The 27,240-nt window shown below is 43.9% G+C and overlaps 1 protein-coding gene and 1 long non-coding RNA gene across 3 annotated transcripts in view; one reads left to right on the forward strand and one right to left on the reverse strand.

The window, feature by feature from the left end:
* Window positions 1-1,869: 1,869 nt before the first annotated feature.
* On the forward strand, window positions 1,870-25,359 carry LOC140623682 (uncharacterized). Of its 2 annotated transcripts, XR_012023237.1 has the most exons (4): window positions 1,870-2,044; window positions 5,748-5,925; window positions 22,112-22,239; window positions 25,074-25,359. It is a non-coding gene; the product is annotated as an uncharacterized lncRNA (long non-coding RNA). The 2 variants fall into 2 exon arrangements; XR_012023236.1 differs by lacking the exons at window positions 1,870-2,044; window positions 5,748-5,925 and having other exon boundaries at window positions 21,959-22,239.
* The window catches only part of SCD5 (stearoyl-CoA desaturase 5), a 150,102-nt gene continuing 142,209 nt past the window's right edge, over window positions 19,348-27,240 (reverse strand). The window contains exons 4-5 of the mRNA XM_072810183.1: window positions 25,150-25,382; window positions 19,348-20,825 (exon numbers count right to left, since the gene is read on the reverse strand). Coding sequence (XP_072666284.1) covers window positions 20,635-20,825; window positions 25,150-25,382 — 424 coding nt within the window. The 3' untranslated portion in view covers window positions 19,348-20,634. The remainder of the gene's footprint in view (window positions 20,826-25,149; window positions 25,383-27,240) is intronic.

Below are 27,240 nucleotides of genomic sequence, written 5' to 3' on the forward strand. Positions count from 1 at the left end.
CTGTGGTAAGGTCTTGGCTTTTATTCAAGTGAGATGGAAAGTCATCAGAAGGTGTGACAAGAGGTGTGATATCATCTGATTGCTTGTTGAGCGTAGACCGAAGGGTCAAGGGTGATCAACCTGGATTCTATTTCGGAAAAGCAGGCAAGAGGTGATGGTGGCCTGGAGCAAAGAGGTGACAGTGGCTGATGAGAAATGGACAGATTATAGATCTATTTTGGAGATAGAGCTGCTTCTCTGATTACAGCTAACTCCTGAACAACATGGGTTTGAACTACACAGATCCACTTATATGCAGTGTTTTTGATACAGCATAGTGCTGACAATGTAGTTTCTCTTCCTTATGGTTTTCTTTTCTTTTTTTTTTAAAGGTTGTATTTATTTATTTGAGGGAGTGAGCGAGCAGGGGCAGGTGCTGAGGGAGAGAATCTCAAGGAGACTCTACAGTGTGTGGAGCCCGACACGGGGCTTGATCCCATGACCCTGAGATCATGACCTGAGCGGAAACCAACTGCACCACCCAGGTGCCTCTCTTCCTTATGACTTCTTAATAATACGTTCTTTTCTCTAGCTTACTTTATTGGAACATACAAAATATGTGTTAATGGACTATTTATGTTATCAGAAAGGCTTCAAGTCAATAGTATTTAAAATTTTGGGGAGTTGAGGTGCCTGGGTGGCTCAGTTGGGTAAGCGTCTGCCTTCGGCTCAGGTCATAATCCCAGGGTCCTGGGATTGAGCCCCATACTGGCTCCCTTCTTAGGGGGGCCTGCTTCTCCCTCTCCCCCATCCCCGCTCGTGCTCTCTCTCGCGCTCTCTCTCTCAAATAAATAAATAAATAAATAAATAAATAAATAAAATCTTTTAAAAAAGATTTTGGGGAGTCAAAAGCTCTACTCCAATTTTCAACTGTGCAGGGGGTCAGCACCCCTTACCCCCACGTTGTTCATGGGTCAACGGTACTTCCTTTTATATGCTGATACCCATAACTTTATTTTCTTCCAGAATGATTATAACCATGAATACCTCTCACCACCAATTTAGGCAGCAGTCATTTCTCCATACCTTGACCAACAATGAATTAACGTACTGCTTAAAATTTTAAAAAACCAAAGATAACTCAAATTATTCCTCTCTGCCTTGAATCCATTGTTCCCTGAACTGACGGAAATGCCTCCAGGGTTGTGGGCTGCAACCTGTCACCGCATCCTGGTTCTCAGCGGGAGGGGAGGCGCTTCTGGCCTTGGCCCCAGGCCTGCAGGACGACAAGGCGCGCTGCCCTGCCCTGCCCGAGATGGCAACACACGCTGCCGCGCCCGGCCACCCTGGGTAAGGGGCCAGGTCCAGTCGCACAGCTGAAGTGCTTTACCGCTGGGGACGCTCCATCCTCCCTTCCCACAGTGAAGCAGTGTTACTTTTCGTGGATTTGCTATTGTTCTGGTGGTGTTGAACTTGAAGAACAGTTGTTTGTTTTACTTCGTACACATTTTTTTTTTTTTTTTAATTTAAAGTAGGTTCCATACCCAGCCTGGGGCTCAAACTCACAACCCTGAGATCAAGTGGCATGCTCTACTGACCAAGCCAGCCGCACACCCCTGTTTGCTTTCCTTAAGATGCAATCATTCAGGGGATCCTGGGTGGCTCAGCGGTTTGGCGCCTGCCTTTGGCCCAGGGCACGATCCTGGAGTTCTGGGATCGAGTCCCATGTCCGGCTCCCGGCATGGAGCCTGCCTCTCTCTCTCTCTCTCTCTCTCTGTCTATCATGAATAAATAAATAAATAAATATTAAAAAAAAAAGATGAAATCATTCAAAGTACTTTTCTTAGGTTCAGTGTTTCGAGGACTTGTTGAATTTCCTGGTCACACAGGAGACTCTCCAGCTCGTGCCTGGCAACCGCCCTTGGGCCCCCATCTGAGTGTCTGCCCCCCACCCACGGCAGTGAGTGTGCAGGGCAGTTTCATATCTTACTTCATTCTGCTGAGATAACTGCCCACTGGGGGCATGGCCTCTAAAGTACCGCCGAGAAAACAAGATGAGAGAGAGGTGACTCCTTACAGTACTTTTGTTAATTTAAGTCTTTATTTTGCTTTGCTTTCTCTCTGGCTTCTTGTTTTATGTATTTATTCCTCAGGGTTGGAGTAATTGCGTTTCTGGTCTCTCTTATTTGGGTGACCGCAGCTGGCTTAGTTATTCTATTATAACACCTCAAAGGTTTCTTTTATTCCCACACGTTGGGTTTCTCCGTGTTTATCCTGCTGTCGTTTGTTGCTTCCCTGGCCCTGGCCCTTCTCACGCTGTCCACCGTCTGTACACAGGTCTCTTTCTGCCCCTGGAATTGCTGGCTGGGACATGTGGGTTCTGCAGGCAAATGGGAAAGAAGCTGACACGGGAAACTGTCACCTTCTCTCTCTCTCCCAGTGTGCTTGCATTTTTGTGACAGTTTGGGCTATGAACTAATTTCCTGGTGTTTGGCAGCACACCAGGATTGTTGAGGCACCTGGCACCCCCCACGCGCAAGGAGGTTTTTTGAAAAGAGTTGTGATTAAATCTCTCACGGCTACCTCCCATCTGCCTCTCATCTTTGCCTGGCTCCCTGCTGCCTCTTTGGGGAGGGGAATTTTGGGTTTAGATGAGAGATAATTATTTTCCAGGTTAGATTTTCCAAGATAGCCATTCAGCTGTGCTTGCTATCCTTTTTAAAAGGGGTTTCTTATTTTGGAACTGAGAAAGAAGAGAGAATCCCATGAAAAAACAGTGAGGTTTAAAACATCCACCTACCCAAACATTCATTTAAATTTAGAACTATTCACACAATATCATCCAATCACTCTTCCGTCTTCAGTATTAGAGGCTGATCATCAATTAATTGATGCCTGAGCCTATCTTTGAAGTCTGGTTCTACGGGAGCGGTTGTCAAGGCAACCTGGACCACCAGACTGGTCTCCTGAGTTCATCCTGCCAGGCTCTAACTCTGGGAGCACGGTTGTGTGCTGAGTGAGGGCTTTGTTCTGCAGCTTATTATAGTTTTACCTTGATTAAAATAAAGAATCGTTTGGTAATTTGGGGAAATTTTTTACATCTTGTGATGAGGCATTGAAACAAATGATATTATCATTTTGTTCACCAGCTAGGTTTTAATTGACGTGCCCCTCCCTCACAGTTCACTGATATTGTGTACAATTTGTCACCCCCAAAGACTTTTATATGTGAATTTAAAATGATGTCCTAATAAAAGTCTGAGTCAGGAATAACCCCCCAGATTTTCAACTCTGCAAAGATGAAAATCGTGGTCTAAATATCATTCACAGTCTCCATTTCTCTAACGATATTAATGTAAGACCCAAAGAATAAGAGGATCCTCACTCAACCTCTCAGTATAAATTTTTAAATGTTTCTTTCAGCACAACTTTTAGATTTTATTTTTTCTTAAGCCATTGTCTTCTAATGTAAGAGTTTTAAAACATACTTTTCCGTTTATTTTATTTAGGGAAAATCCATGATACTCTATTATTGGCTCTATTCTGAACTTAGCTATTCCCTAAAGTCATCTTTTATTTATTTTATTTTATTTTATTTTTTTTTAAGATTTTACTTATTTATTTATTTATGGTAGACATAGAGAGAGAGAGAGAGGCAGAGACACAGGAGGAGGGAGAAACAGGCTCCATGACGGGAGCCCGACGTGGGACTCGATCCAGAACTCCAGGATTGCGCCCTGGGCCAAAGGCAGGCTCTAAACCACCCAGGGATCCCCCTAAAGTCATCTTTTAAATGAAACGGAGAACTTGGAAAAATAATTTTGTTTCCAATACAATAAGAAATTAGTAGAACTTTCTTAGCTCAATGACTTTGTACTAACACTTGTACTAACAAAACGATTAGGGAACATACAGAGATGAATATGATTCAGTCCCTGCCCTCAAAAGGCTTGTAGTCTATGGGACACCTGGCTAGCTCAGTCAGTAGAGCAAGAGTTGGAGACTCTTGACCTTAGGATTGTGAGTTCAGCCCCCATGTTGGATATAGAGTTTACTTAAAAAAAAGAAAGAAAGAAAAAGCTTATGGTCTACTGGAGGAGACAAAGTCTGTATTTATTCATTCAATAATTATTGAGTATTTATTATGTACCGGAATTATGTTAAATCTTAGAATGTTAAGAAAAAAAAAAACAAGACACTCATGATCCCTGCTCTCATGACATTTACACGCTACTCGGGAAGAAGTAATTATAGTACAAATTAAAATAAGCGGAAGTACAAGGAAGACTTCAGAGGGAATCTGATGTGGCAGGCTTTAAGGTATAAATAGGAATGTGCTGGATTTGCAAGGAAGGTAAGTGTGCTGTAGACCAGAGTCTAGTGTATGAGACGAGTGGAGACACGAAATGGCAGGGTGTGTTTGGGGAACTGCATGTTCGTATTGTTAGATCCTAGCACTGTGGGCAAAGGCGAGTGGGAGAGTAATCATAGAGCTGTTACTGCAGCCAGAGGGTGGGAGGTCGTATATGCAATAATCAAGGGCTTGTGTTCTTGCAGCCCATGAAAGCCCCTGAGAGATTTTGATTAGAGGAGCACCCTAAGTCACTGACAGCAGCATGAAGGATGAATCGGAGATGCAGGCGTGGAGGAGGGCAGACCGATGAGTGTGTGCGTGGTCCAGGCAAGCCTGACCCAAGGACAGGACACTCAGGACACTGCCGAGATGTTTATCAGGTGGAACTGTGGTGATCTGACCAATTGCCTGCAGGCGCAAGGAGAGGTGGCGTGGACTTCGGGTCCCAAGCAGGAGAGGAGAACAGATTTAGGAGATAGGGAGATGTGGGGCACGAGCCGCCTGGGGCCGGGTCGGGGAGAACTGCCCGCTGGCCACCAGCTGAGCCGGGAGCGCAGGGCTCTGGGACACTCCCATCCCACTGCCATCTTCACCCTGAAGTCTCTGTCCTGGTCCTTGGCTTCACAGGCCTCATCCTCACTTTCCCAGGCCCACTGCCGTGATCTGCAAGTAGGTCTTGTCCAGGTCTCAGCTCCGGTCTCTCCTCCACGAAAGTCTCTCTTCGTGCTGCCCCCACACGATACCCCTGAGGTGGGAACCTGTCAGGCCCTGATGAATTCCTTACACTACAGTTGATGTTGTTTCTTGATTCCTTCCTTTCGGTGGCCCCCACCTCGCTGCTGTGGGATAAAGGTCAAGCTATCAGCATAGCCCATGGGGCCTCTGTAAGTGGCCCTGCCTATGCCACAAAAAATCTCCAGCTCACACATTTTGCTCACATGCCAGCCACACCAAACCCCTTGCAGCTCCATGACCCCATGGTGCTCTTTTCTGCTCCTGCTGTTACTTCTTACTTGCAGGGTTGGAGAAGTAGGAACAAATGGGCTAATTCGTGTGTGCAGGGTTGGAGAAGTAGGAACAAATGGGCTAATTCGTGTGTCCAGGACTCAGAGGAAAGAGAAAGCAAGCAGTCAGGGATCCAGGAAGAAAGGCCTCGAGAGAGCCTCTGCTGGCATTTTAGGAGAGGCCTACAGATTGTAGGGCACAAGGATGAATGTGTGGATGGTTGAAAGGGCAGGAAGTTGAATGCAGAGGAAATGCTGGCTTTGGGCCATTTCTGCCAGACACGAGCGAGATCCCTCTGATGGGCAATTTTAGCTCAGGGACTTTCTCATGACCTGACCCACATTTCATCAGAACGATGTTGCAGTCCGAGGCTCTTCCTTCTCCATCCTTCCTGCTCTCTTTTTTGCAGATGTCAGACCTGTGTCCTGGTTTGAAGCTTCTCTTAGATGACTCCTGCTCCCTCCCCCTTTATGTTCACGGGCATTTCTCCCAGTAAACTTCTCATCTGCCTGATTCCGTCGTGGTGTTTGGCTCTTTGAGGACCCAAAAGAAAATCAAGAAATAACCACATGTCTGAGGACTTGGAGGTGAGAGACACTGGTAGAGAACCATTGAACTTCAGTTGTTACATAAAAAGATCCAATAAGTGATAGGATAGAAATGAATCTTAGCATTTTGGAAGTTTCTCAAAGAATCTTTTGAAGGCTATTCTAGTCATACTTCCCCTTCCACCATTTCTTTCCCTCTCCTAAAAATGCATGAACAACACAACCAAATTTTCTGAATCCCAAAGGAAAGATACAGTCTGATCATAAGCGTGTTTTTTTTTTTTCCTTTTTGACAAGAGGCCAAAATTCCTGCAATTAGAACAGATCTAGAAAATGTAGGCTTGATGTTCAGGTTCTCTAGGACATGTGCTTTTTATAACGAAGTAAATTTTATTTTTAGGATTTTGTGGTGCTCATCCTGCCTGAAGAGAATTAGAAAATGTGTAGAGTGTTGCAAGTATAGAAGCTACTCACCAAGTCATCTCCCAAAAGTGTATTAGACATCCCACGTCCCAACCTAAGCAATTCAGAGTCACCCGCCTGCAGAGAACTCCTCACTTCTTAGTCTTCTCTTCTTTAGAGCACAGACTGGCTTGGACAGGCCAAGTATCCCAGTTAGTAACAAGTTCCCAGTTAGTAACAAGTTTAAGTTCCAAGGTTTATGAATAGACTTAGGGCTTCTTCCTTCCTTCCTTCCTTCCTTCCTTCCTTCCTTCCTTCCTTCCTTCCTCTTTCTTTCTTTTCTTTCTTAATTTTATCTGTTTATTTGATAGAGAGAGAGAAAGAGAGAGCACAAGCAGGGGGAGTGGGAGAGGGAGAAACAGGCTCCCCGCAGAGCAGGGAGCCCAATGTAGGGCTCTACCTGAACCCGGGATCATGACCTGAACCAAAGTCAGATGCTTAACTGACCGAGCCACCCAGGTGCCCTGACTTAGGGCCTTTCTGATGCCATTCTTGCCTCACTGCTTCAGTGACTTTGGACATTTTCCTGCAAAGGATTAGGATTAAATGCACTTTTCTAAGGTTCTGCTGAGAAAAGCCAGGGACCTATACTTCTTACTGCCATCACTGCTTATTCCCCACAGGCTGACAGGTTCTCCCCATTTCTTCAGCTTTCCCTGTTATCTGAGGATCCCATGCACAGGCCTGGCTGAGCCAAGGCAGTAGTAGCATGGACGTAGATGGTGAGGAACTGCTGGTGGGGAAGCTGGGAGGGACAGGGACTAGGGTCTCTTTGTCTACATGGGCAGGGTAGCCCTGGAGGGGCTCTGAGGCTTCTCCTCCCCAAGTCAGTATGTGAACCCATGTGAAAATCCATTCAATGGACATCAAGATGTCTCAGTGAGGGGCCTGGTAGGGAAGATGTGCTGGGGCCAAATAGGAGCATTTGAAGAGAGTTTTAAAAAGGCATGTGTTAGTTGGATTGCCCAGGAAGCAGATGCTGAAGTGAGTGGTGTAGCTGATTTTTGGGGCGTTATGCTCGTGGAAGATAGTAGTGGGGAAGCAGGGATGAACAGGGAGAGCCTTTACTCTGATGCAGAGGAAAGGAAGAGAAAGAAGCACAATCGGGCAGGGGAGCCTCAACGCATGATTCAGATCTGACAGTTGTAGCCAGCCCAACGGGGGCTGGGAGCCATGGCTGCCAGTCAGTGGGGTGTCTTTTACTGGGTGCAAGTGGCCAGGTGCTGGTGCCCACCACATTCGGTCATGGGCTAGGGCTGCTCAGGAAGACTGTGGCAAAATACCAACCAACCAAACAACCAACCAACCACATGTTTTGAAGCGTGAAGGCAGTCAGTTAACCATAACTTTGTTTGGGAGCAGTGAGTTCTTTCTTAAGAGAAGATCTAGGGGATCCCTGGGTGGCTCAGCGGTTTGGTGCCACCTTCAGCCCAGGGCGTGATCCTGAAGTCCCGGGATTGAATCCTGCGTCGGCCTCCCAGCATGGAGCCTGCTTCTCCCTCTGCCTGTGTCTCTGCCTCTCTATCATAAGTAAATAAATAAATCTTAAAAAAAAAAAAAAGAAGAAGAGAGAGAAGATCTGACAGGTGCATCTCCATGACTATCTTATGGGCCATGCACAAAAGCCCAGGCTGGGTGTCGAGCAATCACAAGCAATGCAGTTGGTCAGAGAGGGGCACTGCTAAAAAATTTTTTTAAAATAAAATAAAAAATAAAAAGAAAGAGGCACCACTACCCCTCTTAGCTCTAAGGACAGAGACAGGATGCTGATTGTCAGCCGAGGGAGCAGCCAGTGTGTATCCGCCCTGCAGGGAGGGAATCTGGAAATAAACACCTGGACCTCCCCCTCCTCCCTCTGTGCTGCCGGTGCTCCCCAGCTCGCTGATATGACATCGCAGGCCTGGCAGCCTCTCTGGGCAGAGAGCAGGGTGGAGGGGCAACCAAAATGCCCTGAGCATCCGAGGACAGCCACAGAGGAGAAACAGTCCTTCAGGGAGAGGGAATGGAGCCTTGGAGAAGGCATGAGTCAGGGGAAGAGGTTGCTGCCTTGCTGCACTGCTCCCAGCTGTCTGCTCCTGGAGTCACTGAAGCTTCTACATGATCTCTCCCCACCCTGGCAGCAGCTCCCGTGCAAAGCAAGGACCTTAGGAACAAGTGATATAGAGTGATTTATTGGAGGTGGATGAAGGGAGGGCAGGAGAGGAGGGGAGAGAAAGAGAAAGAGAAAGAAGAACAAGAGGGAGAAAGCAAAGCGGGGGGAGGGGGAAGGAAGGGGAAGAGGAGGGAGAAATAGGAGGAAAAAGGAGGAGGAGGAGGGAGAGAAGCAGATTGAGAGAGAAGAGGGGAGGGGGGAGAAAAAGGGAAGAGAGGAGAGAGATTGTACTCCCTCACACATGCCACACACATGCACACACATCCTGTTCCACTTTTTGCACTCTCACATCAGAGCTGATGAAGGGACCAGAGCCTGAAACCAGTGACACCTCTGAACTACTTATAAACCCATCTACGCTGTCCAGATTCCCCAGTTCTGCCCATCTTTCGGAGGTCTTGGGGCTTTGCAGAGTGGCCTGCAGCCATCTGTGCACTTGACCCCTTGGTTTTTTTTTTTTTTTTTTAAGATTTTATTTCTTTGTTCATGAGAGACACACACAGAGAGAAAGAGGCAGAGACATAGGCAGAGAGAGAAGCAGGCTCCCCATGAGGAGCCCAATTCAGGACTTGAGCCAAAGGCAGACGTTCAACCACTGAGCCACCAGGTGCCTCCGCTTAGGTCTTTCTTATCACTTCCTATGAGGGCTCCTCTGTCACCAGCTCACTTTCCCCAGCTGCCTGCAGGCATTTATCTTGTGATGTTATTTCAGAGAACTTCATGGCCACAGGAAACATTCTTTCTGCTTCCAGGAGGTGGACAAGGCTGAGCAAATTACTTTTGGCAGCAAGCAGTTAAGATAATTTTTTAATGATACGAGGCCTCAGCCAATGGTGTTCAAAACAGGCCTGCTGGAGCTGAACCCAGAGCTGACAGATGGTTTCTCTCTTAACTTAGTTTGACTGAGTGAGACATTTGATTTGAGCTTCCATTAAAGGGAAATAATGTATTTAATTGTTTGATGATACTTGGCCTATTTTCAGGAAAAGAATGTAGCTCCTTTTGTCTATAACACTGACCACCTCCCTTTCCCACGCCTCATGTAATATGTCCAAATTCTGAAGTTCAGGCTTAACATATTTGTCTACAACATTTAGATAAGTTATTGTGGGGGAAAAAATGTCCAAATGATGTGATTGTCCTTGGACAATGGGATAGAAGATGGGGAAGGTTTGACTCCTTTCCTTCCAGGTGAATTTGTCTCCTCAAGAGTCAGAGGCAATATCCATTTATCTCCTCACAATACTCCATCTTATGCCTTTCCATAGTGGGAGCTAAGTAGATTCCTGTTGATTGTCAAGAATAAAGGCAAAATAGTCTTTAGTGCTGCTTTCTCTTGGGAAAGTGAGGTGATGCTGGTTTGAAGGAAGCCCTCTCCATGGAATCACTTATAGCACGAAATGAAGAGAAAGACCCTGTTGGGAAGAGGCTTACCTCAATCATCTCTTTGAAGATTCTCTCTCTATACACAGTCAGATTCTGAGGTGTGGGGGTTGGGACTTCAACATATGGACTTGAGGGGATACAATCAACCCCTCACATCATCTTTGCTTGTTTCACTTCTTAGCATCATCTTATTCTTGTGGCTCAGTGGGTGACCCCTCAGAAGGGATGTGCAGCTTTTTAACTCTGAGCTTCTCACAGTAGCTCTGAGATTGGACAGTCCTCACAAATTTAAGTGTACCTCATGCCCCTCACCATATATGCTTCTTAAAAGCTGGGAAAGACTTAAAAAAATATTTATTTATTTATTTATTTATTTATTTATTTATTTAAGAGAGAGAGAGAGAATGCACTTGCACAAGTGAGTACAGAGGGGAGGGGCAGAGGGAGAGAATCCCAAGCAGACTCCCCATTGAGTGTGGAGCCCAACAAGAGGCTTTGATCCTATGACTCTGAGATCAGACTTAAGCCAAAATCAAGAGTCAGACACTTAACTGATTGAGCCACCCAGGCACCGAAAAGTTGAGGAAGACTTTTAAAAGTTGAAACATGTTTTATTTTCTTTTAAAAGGATATTTATTTATTTATTTATTTATTTATTTATTTATTTATTTTAGAGAGAGAGCATGAGCAGGAAGGGGATGAGGGGGAGGAAGAGGGAGAGAATCTTAAGCAGACTCCCCATTGAGCAAAGAGCTTGATCCCATGACCCAGAGATCATGACTTGAGCTGAAATAAAGAGTCGGACACAACCAACTGAGCTGCCCAGGTGCCCCTAAAAGTTAAGACTTATTTTTAAAGCCTGTTTATGGAAGGAAACCTGTGCCATATACATTTGTAAAATTAAGAATTGTCTTCTAATTTTTTCTTACTTTTGTAAGTTTGGATTTCTGGGTCAACTGTTGATGAAAGTAGGGCTTCCATGTATTCCTTTTTTTTTTTTTTTTTTAAATGCTTGTGGCTTCTTCTTTTTTTTTTTTTTTTTTTTTTAATGATAGTCACAGAGAGAGAGAGAGAGAGAGGCAGAGACACAGGCAGAGGGAGAAGCAGGCTCCATGCACCGGGAGCCTGATGTGGGACTCAATCCCGGGCCTCCAGGATCACGCCCTGGGCCAAAGACAGGCGCCAAACCGCTGCGCCACCCAGGGATCCCGGGCTTCCATGTATTCCTAAACAATGACAGCTCAACAAAAAATTTTGAGATCCTGCTTACAAGGTAAGCTCTCTGCTGGGAGCTCACAGTACAACTGTGCCTAAGATAGGCATGGGCTTGCCTGCCTGGGGTGTCACACTTCACAGGGCAAACAAATGAATGAGTTACAAAGATGAGACACAGCAAAGCTAAATAGAGTTTCTTTCTGCATTGCAATACATTGCCATCCACCCACCCATCCACCAATCCATCCATCCACCATCCTTCCATCCATCCATCCCCATGCATCCATGTCCCTGCACCCATGCCTCCTATCTATCCATCAATCCATCTATCCTTTCATTCATTCATTCATTCGCACTTATGGAGCACCTCTCATCTCTCAGGCCCTGTAGATTGGAAAAACACTTGGTGATTAAGATCAGCACAGTTTGCACGACTCTTAAATGTGAATTGTGAATGTTTTGTACACTGTTTTTAGAGACAGTTGTAATAGATTTATAAAATTGGGCCAACTATTGCCCAAACTAGGTAGTTTGGGAAAATACTTTTCTGATGAAGACTCTTTTCTTTTTTGTTTTTTGGTCATTACTTTTTTAGTAAGTTAAATTTCAGTGACTTGAGGTGTTGTTTGCAGGCCAGTTTGCTGAGATTCTATGATACTGACAGTGGTCTATCAAGTCTGATGTGCTTTCACTTGATTTCTTTTTTGATTCAAGAAAAACTATTAAGATGCACCACAATCGGTGGCCTAGAAATTGTGATAAAGGATGTTCTACTCAATGAAAATAACCCTAAAATGCTATATATATATACATAAGCCAGGAGCATTCATCTATTTGGAGTTGGAAAGCCAAGTAAAATGGGGGTAGCAAAAAAACATAGATAAATATGCATACTTTCAAAACAGTAATTATATTTTTATACCTCAAGCTGTCCTATTTTCTCTTTTTCTCTTCTGTGGCAGTGCAGAATTTAAAGCAAATGGAAAAACAACAGATAATATTACAATAAAATATATTATATCAATCAGATGAACAGACAAGCTTGTTGGAAAGTTTTAATTTATCTCTCTGTGCACACTCAGCCTACTTCTAACAGAGTGTAGAACTTTGGCAGCCAAATCATTATGGCATGTGATGGTTAGTGACCTTATTTTAAAGCACATTATTGTTTCCAAGGTTTATAATGCTGGAATTTCCTGGACACAGCAATGTGTCTGAGCTTTAGATTTAGGGACATCTCTCAAATGGAAACTTAAAAACAAAATAATGCAAAGTGAAACAAAAACAAAAACCCCCTGCGATTGTTGAGAAACATTTAGCCTTTGCAATGACATTCCAGGAATATCAGTCAGCCTCAGTGAATTGCCAGCCGTGTCATTGGCCACCCTAACAGGATTCTGCTTTTCCACTTACAAATGTTTACTTTGCTTCGACAGAGGCAGTTTTCTAAGTAAGGCTGTGGCCTGCAGTCTCTTCCTTTTTTTTTTTTTTCTTTTATAGGGATACAACGTTGGGATGGCTTCCAGCCACATGTTTTGCTCGGGTGGGGCAGAATCTAGCATTTTCCAAGCTTGCTTGCTATTGATTCCTGTAGTCTTTGATCAAAGAAGGGACCTAAGCAATCATTTGTTAGAGATCTGACATATTAGAGATGAAGAAACAAGTAACAATCTAACCATCCCTGGCTTGTGTAAATATAGACCAAGGAGCCTCATAATGTAAACAAAACCACCTCAAAATGGCTTGTCCAGAGAGCTGCTCCTGCTACGACCAAGATGCCGACATTGTGCCAGGTCCTGGTCTTAGTGTTTGAAATGCTCCAACCTGATGCTGAAGAAGCCACTCTGGGGAATATGCTGTCAACATGATGGTGTATGCTCTCGTAGTGGTGGTATTACATCCTCCTCATCACAGGAGGAATAACTTATGATGTTATTGTTGAACCTCTGAATGTTGGCTCTATGACTGATGGACATGGACATCAGAGACCAGTAGTAGCTCTCTTGGCCCACAGAGTAAATGGATGATATACTATGAAAGGATTCACATCCAGCTCCCTATTTATAATGGGAGGTTTAGGTTTCTTAATCCTGGACTAATCAGATGTGCCAAACATTCCAAAACTCAATAGATTTCCTCTTCTATTCATTAGATTTGTCTGTGTCCTATTGAGTTTTTTCATAGCTAGAGTATTCATGAAAATGGAACTGCGGGACTGTCTGATGGGTTCAAATGCCTTTTCAGAAGAAATCAGTGGATATTGGGTTTGCTCCTGTTAATAAAATTTTAAAGGCTGTATCAATCCTATGATATGAAATATGGAAAAGAACAAAAAGCAACAAAAAAGGGGCATCTAGTGAAAACCTAGGAGCATATTGACGCTTGAACTAGAATGTCTTCTTGGTATCAAAGAGACAAGCTTATTACAGTATCTTTCCTGCTGGCCTGTGCTGATGTACCAACGATGTTAAGTGGCATTTTCTTCTGAGTTTTTAATGTCTTAGAGAATACATACTCCATCTCTACAACTATAATATTGAAAAAAGTGATTATTTTTTACAGCTCCCTTAACATTTTTTGGAGATGACATTTCTGACTTTCCAAAATGAATGTAAAATCAGGAAGCAAGATCCCATAAGCTGAGAACTCTGGACACATGATCAGCTTTTACTTATAGTGCTTTGCCTTTAAACAGAATGTGTGACAGTACGTTATCTCAGACAGATATATAAGACTGTCTCCTGCCCAATAAGACGTATGAAAGGAGCAGAAATAAACGCTTTTTCTAATTAAAAAAAAAATAGCCTGTCCATTTCAGTATCTTGAAACTGATCCAGGACCCTAGCTTCAAATAGACTAAAAAGGTGGTTGGAAAGAATCCAATATACCATTGCCTAAAAATTTCCCACGTAGGTCTTCACTTTTAAAAGAGTGATCTGAAACCATTAAGGGCAACAGATGCACTTTGAGAGCATTTTTCATTTTGGTTGGCTGTAGTGTAACTGTGTATATATTCTTCCTTTTTAAAAAAAAAAGATTTTATTTGTTTATTCAAGAGAGACAGAGAGAGAGAGAGAGAGAGAGAGAGAGGCAGAGACACAGGCAGAGGGAGAAGCAGGTCCCATGCGGGGAGCCTGATGTGGGACTCGATCCCAGGATTCCAGGATCACACTCTGGGCCAAAGGCAGGTGCTAAACCGCTGAGCCACTCAGGGATCCCCTATATACACTCTTCCTAACGAGCTGATTTGCCTGTGTTACAAATAGTTCAGTCCAGCAGGACCTGTAGAGAACAATATAGGTGCTCATTGGCTGTCACGTCTGGACCGAGCACTTTATGATGCTGCGAAGTGCCTTGTAAATTCAGACAGCAGAGTTGTTGCATTCACGGTCAGCAACCAAGGGACCAGGAGAGAAGTGAAGTGGCCCTTCCAGATCCCTCCACCGCGCGCGAGGAGCCTGTTTGCGGGCACTGGAAAGTCCTCACCTGCGCTGATGATTCACTCTTCCTTCAAGACACTGGCTAGCCAGTTCATCCTCACTCAGGGGTCACAGAGGTCACACCATGTCCCCGACAGGGGCGCCCCCTCCTCTCGCCACCATCCTCACACATGACGTCCTACTGCCTGGGAAAAGGAGCACCCTCCACAATTGGCAGTTTTATGATCCATACACTGTGAGCACCGGCTTTTAGGAAATCTGATGATAAAAATACGACCATGTCCTGCTCCAGCAGGACCCAGTGACTTTGTCCACCCACAACACAGAGTTTGGCAGCTCTGCCCAGTGGTTGGTGCTTCTGTCAGAAAAGTAACTTTGGGGCATCTGAGTGGCTCAGGTGGTCAAGCCTCTGCCTTCACTCAGGTCATGATCCCAGGGTTCTGGGATCGAGCCCCAAGTGGGGCTCCCTGCTTAGGTGGGAGCCTATTATTCCCTCTCCCTCTACTGCTCCCCCTGCTTGTACTCTCTCTCTGTGTCGAATAAAAAAATAAAATCTTAAAAAAGAAAAGTAACTTTGGAGATTTCTCTCCATGACATGAAAGGTAGCCTTGCAGAGGATCAAAAAAGGGAAGGACTGGGACATCAATTTAGTGAATCCTGAGTTGCAGGGATTTGAAGCGGGGGTCGAAGGCCAAGTCCTCTTTCCTGCACAGTAACTGTAGGTTTAGGAGCTGTAAGGGAGGGCACTTTCTCAGGGAAAGTCTTCCCCGCCATTGCTACCTGGGGCTGCTGTCTGCTGGTCTCTTCTTGAATCTGTGGAAGTGGAGGCAGCCTGCGGTGCCCGGGCAGAGGCGTCATGGGAGGACAGGCAAGCGAGGAGGCTGTCACCGGCCACAGTGGCCGCTGGAACACGGGCTTGCTGCCTTGCTGGCGCCAGCAGAACGGAGGCCGGAGGCCGGAGCTTTCCTTCCTCTTGCTTCTGACTTGCAAATTTAGAAATCAGGAACATTGGGGGGGGGGGGTGGTAATGAATTCTACAGCCTGTGGGGAGAACAGGAGAGGAGTTTCCAGGTCATTGAGAGCATTTCCTTGACGTCGAGGAAAGGATTTTGATGAATACCCTGAACTAAAAGTGGGGAAATTAAAAACAAAAAGCATTATAAAGGTTAGGATACTTCTTTCCTTCTGTGTTCTTCACATGAGCTGCCGCTGAGAACCCAGCTGCTTCCAGTGTCTTCTGTAATGGAGCAGAGGAGTGAAATGGATAAATGAACGTCACAGATAATCCCCGAAGCTCATTTTTATCCATTAGCTTCGGCCTCTTCCTTCTACCAGTCTTCAATCCCAGCTCCCGATGAGGAGAAAAATGAGCTGCAGGAAGCTCGGGTGACACCACTGGTGGGGCTTGTCCTCTGACGGAGGCCTGAAGGCGCAGGAAGGAGGCCGAGGCTCAGAACGACCCTCAGGGCTCTGGCTTCACACAGAGTCACTGCTAGCTGGACAGCTGGGCAGGACGATGCCTTCCAGTCGGGCTCCTCTACAGAAGGGCTCCCTGAGGCTCTAGGAGATACAGCCACGGAGGGGAGGTGGAACCTGCCTTCCAGCCTCCAAGGGTGAGGCTGGGCCTGAGAATTAAGTTGACAGAGACAGATTAAGAGAGAAACATACAGATTTTATGGTTATATGCTCATAGGAGCCCTCATGGGAAAGCGAAGCCCCAAAACGTGGTGGAGCCCAAATGCTTATATACCAGATTGGACAAAGAGTACTACTGGTGAAAAAGTCCCCAGAATATATGGGGGAGCTAAAGGGAGATAAGGTTACTTGCAAACCCTTGTTTGCATTGATTCTCTGGGTGCCTCCTCTCTGTCTCTGGTAAGAATGTTTCTTTCCCTTTGGTACAGAGAGGGCAGCTCTCATATGGGGAGGGGGGGGCAGAGTTTCATTTCCTGCTTTTAGGGAGAAAAACGGAGTCAAGAGGGTCCCTCTTGCATCTGCTGTTTCTAAGTGCTTTTCTTTCCTTTCTTCTTTTCTTTCTTTCTTTTTCTTTCTTTCTTTCTTTCTTTCTTTCTTTCTTTTTCTTTTTCTTTCTTTTTTTTCTTTCTTTCTTTCTTCTTTCTTTTCTTTCTTTTCTTTCTTCTTTCTTCTTCTTTCTTTTTTTTCTTTCTTTCTTTTTCTTCTTCCAGTATCCTCTACACCCAACATGGGGCTCGAACTCACAACCCTAAGATCAAGAGTCACGTGCTTTAGCGACTGAGCCAGCCAGGTGACCCTCAAGTGCTTCTAACTGGAAATAATTTTATGTCAAATTGGCATGTTTTGGGGCCTGTTCTGCTACCCACCATCCAGCTAGTTACTAGCAGAACCAGAACTAGAAGCTGGTCCTCTTCACTTGCAGTCTGTGGTTATTTGACTACAGCTCAGTTACTGTCTTGTGTCTGGGACATGCTACTCACCCTCAGCTGATGTCTCTTGGGGATCTACAATGCGCCAGGCCTCTTTTTGAGGCCTCTAGATTTATCTGAGCACTTAAGTGTTACTGTTCTTACTTTGTGGAAGTGCAGAGAGGATCAGTAGGTTAATAAATGGCACTTTCACGTGGTTCAGTCTAAAAATATGTGCTAGGTATCACAGTACTTTAGATCATGAGTTAGACTTTGAAATCTTGCCATTTTTGATGACATGGATGGACATAGAGGGTATTATGCTAAATGAAATAAGTCAGACAGAGAAAGACAAATAACATATGATCTTTCTTATATGTACAATCTTAAAAAAAAACCCACAATGAACTCATAGATACAAAGAACAGATTGGTGGGGTGTAGGGGTGGACAATATGGTGAAGTTGGTCAAAAGATACAGACGTCCAGTTATAAAATAAATGTCATAGGGATGTCATGTGCAGCATGGTGACTATAGTTAATAATACAGTATGTCATCTTTGACAGTAGCTAAGAGAGTAGATCTTAAAAGTTCCCATCCTAAGAAAAAGAGTTTTCTAACTGCATGTGGTGACAGATGTTAACAAGACTTATGGTAGTGATCATTTTGCAATATATACAGACTGAGCCAGCTGGCGCCTTTTTTGCAATATATGCAAATATCAAATCATTATGTTGTACACCTGAAACTAATATAATGTATGTCAATTATACCTCAACTTAAAAAAGGAAGAATTCAAACTCAGGTCTTGAACTCGAGTCCAGTACGATTTCTACTACTCCACTAAGCCAGAGCTTTTTGTAATACTTTCTTTGATTAAATTGTTTTCCATGTATTATGTTTATTTTTCTTGTTTCATTATATTTGGGGAATGAATGAAACAGATGTATGTTCTTTATGTGTTCTCCCACTCAGACTCAATTATTTCCCCTCAATATTGACTTGCCCGGTCCCAGAAAGAATGGGCACAAACTTGAGAGGTGTTTTGAATCTGAAGTCAGGCATGTCCCTAGCTCTGTTGCTGTCGGTGACCATCACGGTTTGGTGGGACCTTAGCCAGAGTCTAGTTTCATCTGTCTTTGTAGATGAGAAAACTGGATCCAGAAAGACTAGTTTTCTCAAGGCCACACAGTTGGCTGGTAGTGCGCTTGAGCAGGCTCTGTCATATCCGACCAGCTCCATGTAACTGCCATGACACACATGGGAGAAGCACTGTTGAAATTGCTTCCCCTTGACTCCCCTCACCTAGACACATAGGTGGATGTTTCTGAAATAAACCTCATAGGGCCCTGGGGATTAAGGACAGGGCATTCTCTCATTCTAAACCTGATCCTCTCAAAAAAAAAAAAAAAAGTACCAACTTCTCCAGGGCCACCTTGGATAGTCTTGGGTTACTTTCTTCCCTTGGATGCTGCTGAGACCTGCAGGGGGTGCTAATATGGAAGACTCTAGAGAGATCTAACCTTCATCTACTCCTTCAACAAAATCATCCCAATTCTCATTCATGGGCACTGCTGCAGATAAATATGTGGCACTCAGGTTCAGAGGAGTGAGGTTCTGGATTTATCTGGACTAGATGGGGGACTATCCTCCTTTCGTGAGAAGATTTAAAATAGTTTTCTCCAAATGTAGCCTTTTCTATTAATTGATAAGCAATAAGATTAGTATAATTAAGGGTCAAAGAATCACAGAAATATTCTCAGTTAGAAATATTCCCAATCATTTTAGGTCGTGTTGATACAAAGCCAACTTAGAATACAATTGTACTACTAATCCTCCATACAAGGTCTCAGCAATGTGCGGCTGCAGTATGAAGCAGCTGGTGATAGCTACAGTCATACCCAAAGGGTCCATTGGCTGGAATCCCACTCAACTGCAGGCAGGCTAAGAAGTCTGTATCTGATGGCAGGGGAACAAACAGGTGCTTTGGGGCAAAAGTTAAGAGCAGAAAGTGAGGCAGCTTATGGGAAAATTTGGGAGGCAGGACTAGAGGGAGAGCTGAGCTTGTCTCCCACATCTTTGGTCACTCCTAGTGGGGCCTGGTGGGACTTGAGGGAGGAAGATGTCCTTCACACTCTTTTGGGTGACAGGTAGGAGTAGTGGTACCCATTTGTCAGCTGGAAGCAGTACAAGTGACAGTGCTGGTGAATGAGAAGTGGGGGAATGACACTACTAGGGGTGCTGCATTCCAAATAAAACTTTTCCTTGTGGCCTAAGGCAGATGGGATACAGGAGGCCTGCTCTTAGGGGCCCTGTTAGTCCAGAGCTCAAATCAAATGGGAATCACACGGTCATCATGGGGCATCAGGTACCCTTGGGAGAACATCTTCTGAACATTTAAGTAGCTAGTCAAGAACACCAACAAATTCATAATCATTTATTGTAAATCACTCATAGATGGTTATACATTATTAATGGCAAAATGGCAAAATAACACTGTTAAACACCTGCTGGATGAAGAACTTCATTATGACAATTTCCTATTGGTATCACTTCTTTCTCAAAAAACTTAAATTACTACAGTTTTCCTGAAAAGATCTATCTTCAAAGTGCTCCAACATCTTTCTTTTGCTTTAACAACTACCACAAAGGCCACGCTGCCCCATTTACTCAACATGCTCTTTACAAGGCAACTTAACACACGAAAAATTTTTAATCCAGAAGCGACATAATGATTACTGTATATTTTGCTGCAAAATCAATGAAGGCTGCATGCAGGGAAAATATTAGGAGACACTGAGTTCTAGATAACTGTCGGTTATTAAGATCTGATGGCCTGGTGTGGAAAATTAATATGCTTATTTAGTAGGAGTAGCTAAAGTACATGCATCAGTGGCTGGGATCAATTAGAATATAAATTAGGTGTCTAAACATTTAAATGAGAGCTTAATTTGAGCTTAATTTTATGTCTGGCACATCTAAGTTATACACCTTTAAAATGACAACAGCAAAGAGAATAAAATCAAACACCTATATAAGCACTGATTTATAGGGTTGGCTGGCATAATCGGGACACAGAACAAGCTGGGCAGTGGACAGATCTCTTCTGAAGCAAAGACAGTGGAGCATTAAAAAGCTGTAAACAGGGCAAAAAGAATGAGAGACTCATTTCCTGTACTGTCATTTTTTTAAATGATGAATTCTCTTATTTAAGAAAACAAAAGCAAACACACACATAGTAATTACAAAACAGAAACATTCTTTAGTTACTCTGACCCTCTCTTTTGTCTTCCGCCCTGTCTCTCAGCTCCTTCAGATAATGGGTTGAAAAACAGCACTGGGTTAACTGGTAGAAAAGAAAACAAATGCTCTCCTGAATGACACCGAGAGAATATTAAGCTCCTTCATCCTGTCAGGGTCAACATCATGTACAAGCACATGACCATGTGTGTTTGACATACTAGAACTACGGCGACTAAATTGTGTGTTCACACTCTAATGTTAAATCATAGTTACACTGACATGAAAATTTTTTTTTCATTGATAGTTGACAATTATTTTGAGACAAACAAAAAGTTCCCAAAGCACATAGATTCTGTTCCCTCTCTACTCTCTACCCCCTCCCACATCCAATGAACAAGAGAACGATAGTAACCAAAGCCATGAACCGAGATGTCGATGGTAGACATGTAGGATGGTGGTTCCAGGTTCAAGTGCTGCCATCTCCAGTCCTGGCTTTCCGGGCCTCGATCATTGGCTTGGTTGCCCGTTTGCGGTCGGTGGCTAGCCCCAGCCAGCACATGAGGTCAATGAACCAAGTGGTTGGGTTGAAATTTAAGCCAAATTCACTCGCAGAGTAGTCAAAAGGGAAGGTGTGGTGGTAATTGTGGAAGCCTTCACCTAGAAGACAAAGCGGGCATTGAAATAACCCATCTCCACTTCTTTGCAAAGATTTTTTTTCCTCCCCACCCCCCACACTTATTGAGGGTGTGCCAGGTGCAAGGCACTATGTCAGGCTCTATGGGGACCAGGAGACTTGGTGTCTGCCCCTAGGAAGCATTTACTTAGCTGGCTAGATGAAATATGAACAGAAAAATAACACTGAATTTAATCAGCATAGAGTCACGGATTAATTTCCCCACATGAACTGTAGATATGCTACCATGATTTCAGAGCTGTGCTTTGTAAACTAAATGCTAAATGGTTGATAACAGATCCTCATTTAGATGTGTGTTCATGAAAGGAAAATAGCTTCTGGGGGCTGGAGGGATTAAAGGAAGGCTCGTGAGAGAGCCTGGAAGACCCAGACGAACATCGTTCAGATAGTGAATCGAGGAAGTGGACCTTTACATGTTCCGAATCTGCCTATGTATTATTCCATCCCTCCTGGTGAATAGCGTTTCCTCTCTTACTTTTTTTTTTTTTAAATTTTTTAATTTTTTAAAATTTTTTTTTTAAATTTTTATTTATTTATGATAGTCACACAGAGAGAGAGAGAGAGGCAGAGACACAGGCAGAGGGAGAAGCAGGCTCCATGCACCGGGAGCCCGACGTGGGATTCCATCCCGGGTCTCCAGGATCGCGCCCTGGGCTGAAGGCAGGCGCTAAACCGCTGCGCCACCCAGGGTTCCCACTTTTTTTTTTAATTAAAGTGTTTTCAGGAGGGATCTCAGGGCTTCTTTCATTTGACTTTTTTTTTTTCATTTGACTTTTTAAAACAGCTTTATTGAGATATAATTCACTATATAATTCATCCATTTGAAGTACAATTTAATGGCTTTTAAGCATTTTCACAGAGTTGTGCATCCATCACCACGATGAATTTTATAACATTTTCATTACCTAAAAGGAGGCTCCACATTGCTGAGCTGTCATCTCCCAACCATCCCTCCATGCCTCCAGCCCTACTTTCTTTCTCTGTCATGGTTAATTTTACACAGCCTGAATGGCCAAGGCTTGCCCAGGTTAAAAATTTCCATGAAGCATGCCTGGGGGGGCGTCTCTGGACGAGATGATCATTTGAATCAGTGGACTCAGTAGAGCAGATTACCCTCGCCAGTGGGGTGGCCATCACTCAATCCGTTAAGAGACTGAACAGAACAAATGGTGGAGGAAGAGAATTTGTCCCTTTTTTTCTGACTCACTGACTGAACTGGAACATCCATCTCATTTTCTCCTGCCCTCAGACTGGAATTTCATCAACTGCAACCCCGGTTCTCAGGCCTTCGGACTCAGATTTAATTATACCACTGTCTTTCCTGGGTCTCCAGCTTGCGCATAGCAGATCGTGGGATTTCTCAGCTCCCATAATCATGCGAGCCAATGCCTTACAAGAAATCTCTCTCTCTCCCCTTCTCTGATCCTTCCTCTCTATACATATGCATATATACACACATAGAAACAGTAGCATATGTATATCCTATAAATATATATCTATTTATATTTATATAGGTATCCTACTGTTTCTGTATATATATGGGGATTAATAAATATATATATGAAGAATATACATATATTACAGTATATACAAAAACTGTATAATATATGCATATAATAGTATTACATATATAGATAGGTATATATATTAGTATATGTAGCGTATATGTGTATACATATATATGTACTAACGTGTGTGTATATATATATATATATACTGATTCTGTTTCTCTAGATAACTCTAATACAATCTCTATAGACTTGTCCATTTTAAACATTTTGTTTAAAGGAAATCATACAATATGTAGCTTTTTGTGACTGGTTTCTTTCACTTAGCATAACGTTTTCAAGGTTGTAGCAGGTATCTTCATTTCTTTTTTTTTTTAGCATTATTTTTTTTTAATTTTTTTTAAATTTTATTTATTTATGATAGGCACACAATGAGAGAGAGAGAGGCAGAGACATAGGCAGAAGGGAGAAGCAGGCTCCATGCACCGGGAGCCCGACATGGGATTCCATCCCGGGTCTCCAGGATCGCGCCCTGGGCCAAAGGCAGGCGCCAAACCGCTGCGCCACCCAGGGATCCCTCTTCATTTCTTTTTATTGCCAAATAGTCTTCCACTGTATAGATGTACCATTTGTATTTCTGGATCATATGGTAACTATTTTTAACCTTTTGAGAGATTGCCAGATTCTTCCTTTACTTTTTTTTTTTTAATATTTATTTATTTATTTATTTGAGAGAGAGAGAGGCTTAGGTGGGGATGGGGAAAGGGAAAAGAGAGTCTTATGCAGACTCCCTGCTGAGCTCAGAGCAGGACACTGGGCTGGATCTCACAACCCTGAGATCATGACCTGAGCTGAAACCAAGAGTTGGGCACCTAACCAATTGTGCCACTCGGGCACCTCCTTCTTTACTTCTTAAGTGGGTACTGGTCATCACATAGTTCTTCTGTTGACCACAATTAAAGGATTCTGCTCTTCAGTGAGTACATCAGATGGATGGATCTGTGGTTTACCGTTTTCTTTTTAATTTAGATCTTCTTTACCCTGCCCCTTCCACCGTCATCAATTTTAGTGTTTTTCCTGCCCTGGAGTATATATAGAGAAGTTCCCCCCAGTATTTTCAGAAGCAGACACTGTTCTGAGAACCCTGGATGTACTCCCCATCTACAGCACAGTCAGATGTAACAGAAGCCTTCCCAGGATCTTAATGAAGAAAACTGACTAGAAGCCCATTGTTAATCTGGGTGGATTTAAAACTGATACCCAGCTCTTCAGGGCCTGGGCTGTGGCCATATTATTTGCATTTTCTTGCCCACTGTCCCTACAGAAGAGGTAAGTCCATCTTGTCCTCTCTTCTGTCTGCTCTGAGTAAATACTGGATGTGGCTCCCCACTGCAGTCTTTTCAGAAGATGAAAGGTGGGCACCTGGGTGGTTCAGTTGGTTAAATGTTCAACTCTTGATTTTGGCTCAGGTCATGATCTTGGGGTCATGGGATCAAGCCTTGCGTCAGGCTCTGTGCTTAGCTGGGAGTCTGCTGGAGGTTCTCTCTCTCTCTCCCTCTTCCTCTGCTTCCACCCCACTCTTCCCCCCACCCCACATCTCTCTCCAAATAAATAGGGAAAGAAAGAAGAAGATGAAGGGTGAGGAAGAAGAGGGGAGGAAGCGGTAGAGGTATCATACTCTTTCCAAGACATTTTTCTCTCTGGTTAGCCACTGTTCCCAGAGCTAAATTTGGTGTTTATTCCACCTCAGATTGCTCTAGTCAACACAAGATCCCTGGGGTCTTAATAAGGGCATGACCCTAGCAATGCAGTGGTAGAAATTCATTGCTAGGTGACGCAGATACCGTTGCTATTTAACAGTAGGATCTTCCCTTCCTGGTTTGATCTCTATGCTCAAGGCTCAGCTTGCCAAGAAGCCTGAGTTACTTTCAGAAAGATACAGCTAATGATTATTTATTACTTACTGTGTGCCAGCCACAGTGGTGAGGGCTTTAATGGGTATTAGCACCTATAATCTTCACATCTTTGAGCTAGCTGCTATGATTATCCCTGTTTTAAAAACGAGGATGTAAATGTACAGAAGGGACAAGTAGCTTGTTTAAGACCATAAAGCTAGTAATAAAAATGACATTACTGAGGCTTATTTCATACTAAGCACTGCTGCAAAGACTATGTATGAACTCACCTAACCCTCCAATGACCCCAAGAGCAGGTAAATGCTACTATTATCTTCAGTTTACAGATGAAGACACAAGGTATGAAGGAGCCAGATAACTTGCCCAGACAGTAAGTAGAGGAACAAAGACTCAAAGTTATCAGAATCCAGAGGCCTCGCTCTTAAACATTTTGTGGCACCATGAGATACCATACTCTTGTTTCTTCCTATCTCTCTGTTTGAAGTCAAATGGCACAACAGAGGCCAGAAGGGTCAGGGCAATTTGAAACAAAAGTCTGCTGCTACTCCTCCTTTAGGAAAATTTCCATAGTGAAAATAAATCACTACTATATGACAGACATTGTCCTAAGCGGTTTACATATAGGACCTTAATCTTCATGACATCCCTGTGAGGTAGACATCACTATTCCCATTTCACAGATGAGAAAACTCTAAATCAGAGAGATTAGGTGACTTGTCCCAGAGCCAGGATTCTAATACCAAAGCCCAAGTTTATCCCACCTGACTTTCACTGCATCTCTTTACAGATTCCAGAAAACCACTGGAAAGCCAAGAAAAATCTGAGCTGCTGCACTTCCCACTGGCTCTTGCACCCCTACTCACCAATGGCACCCAGAGTGACAAGTGGGTTCTGCCGAGGGCTGATGTGCTTGTCATAGGGCCGGTTTCCATACATGTGGGCAGCGCTGTTGACCAGCCAGGTGATGTTGAGTGAGATGGTATAGCGGAGAATGGAAGCCAAGAAGTAGGAATTCCACAGACTCTCTCCCCAGACGCACCAGGGCACCAGCGTGGGGATCACAAAGCACATGAGCACCACGGTGATCTTATAGTACCTGGAAGGGAGAATAGTATGCTATCATTGGGCACCTGTTGATGGTGGCAGGAATAGGCTGAGCAAGCTGCAGGAAAAGTCAGGAATTATGCCAGTCATCTCCTTCTACTATTTCTGTATAAGGAATACCCTGTTGTGTGTCACTTTGTACAGGGGTCACAGACCCATATATCTACAAGGCTAAACAGGTAACCCAAACTTGAGTGAGGCTGGGTAGAATGAATGCTGTGGGAAGTGGGAGGGCCTGTGGCACACTTCAGAGACACTTCAATATCAAACAATCAAAGTAGTGCTGGTGAAACCTATGTAGCTCAGAGTACATTTCTCCTATAGGTGACTGGTTTGACAGCTTCTAGCTACTTCTTTCACTTATCAATCAACTTGATGATCAGTTTTTCTCAAATGATTTCAAGAAATATATATTTCTTGAATAATTTCCAGACACATGATTCTGTACTAACTTAGCTTGGTAAAAAAGTAAACAATCCAATCCCCTCACAAAAAAGTTCTCTGTTCATTGCAGATTACATCCCAAGCCAGCATAAAAAACAAAGTCTAGGAACAGACTGTAAGACAGTAAGTCTAGGAACAAGCATGGCCACATGAAAAGTAATCTTTACGAAGAAATCAGCAGTTGTTTGATTTCCAGACCCATGTATCCAGCAAATATTTACCGAGCACTTACTGTATGCCAGGCCATGAGTGCTGGTGATACAAAGACAAATTTGACACGGTCCCCACCCCAGGCTTCAGTCAAGTGGAACCACTGTTCCCCACTCTGTGGCCATGTGGAACCAGCCCTATGCAGGGACAGGAAAGGGGCTGTGCTATGGATTCATAGCTCTCTCCTCCCTGGCCTCACACTGGCTAATCAAGCTTTCCAAAGGCCTCTGTTAAGATGCATAGGTACGAAATGAGAGGTGGCACAGTGTGGGAATGATATTCAGAAGGTAGAAGACTTGAACTTGAGTCTAGATCTGATTCTGGGTGTTGAACTAGCCATTAGCTTTCTTTCACCCTCCTCTTGTGCACAGTTAGCCAGTTCTCCAAAGAGCAGAGGATGAGGCAAGGGCGTGTATGTGGGTAGTCTATTTTGGGAAGAGTGAGACAGGGAAGGAGGGAATGCCAAGCCACGGGTGCCCCATGCTTTGGACCCCTGAACTAGGACCTTGATGGGACAGATTACAGCTCAGATTTATTCTCCCAAGGAATGAAAGAAGGGGCTATTTTCTCATTGTTTCAAACTCCCTCCTGGTCAAGGAATGTCACTTAGAATATTAGCTTCCTCACACTTCCAAGTTTGCTTGGGCCAGGTTCGCTGAGCATTTCTGGAAGCATCTCAGGTAGGGGTGGCAAAGAAACCAGGCAGGAAGTAAGAAATAAGTAGTCCAGTGGAGCACGGTGCTGTTGGGTTATACCTGAGTCAGCAGGTGGCTGCAGCAACAGCTGGAGTGAAAAGAAGGGCAGAGAGTAGGAGGTAGGGTACGAGAGGGGTCCAACACAGGTGGTGATTACAATACCTCCAGGGGTTCTTGTGAGGCTCTAATACATAATGCATACTATGTGCATATTATATATCATGGATATTCTGAGACCTTTCCATGTACGGCTCATTTTATTCTAATAAAAGGTCTAGGAGAAAGTGACCATTATTATCACCATTTTACAGAGCAATGGAAAGGTTATGTAGTTGGGCCAAGGTCACAAGACTAAGAAGTAGTAGGACCACGATTCAGATCCAGGCAGAATCACTTCAGAGACTATCATCTATTTAAATGCAGCCATCTTGTATCCCAGTGACTTGGAAATGGGTGTTGATGGGTTCACCTGTTGCCCAATTAAAAAAAAAATTATGGAAA

Source organism: Canis lupus, chromosome 33 (genome assembly GCF_048164855.1).
Source record: "Canis lupus baileyi chromosome 33, mCanLup2.hap1, whole genome shotgun sequence".
NCBI lineage: Eukaryota > Metazoa > Chordata > Mammalia > Carnivora > Canidae > Canis > Canis lupus.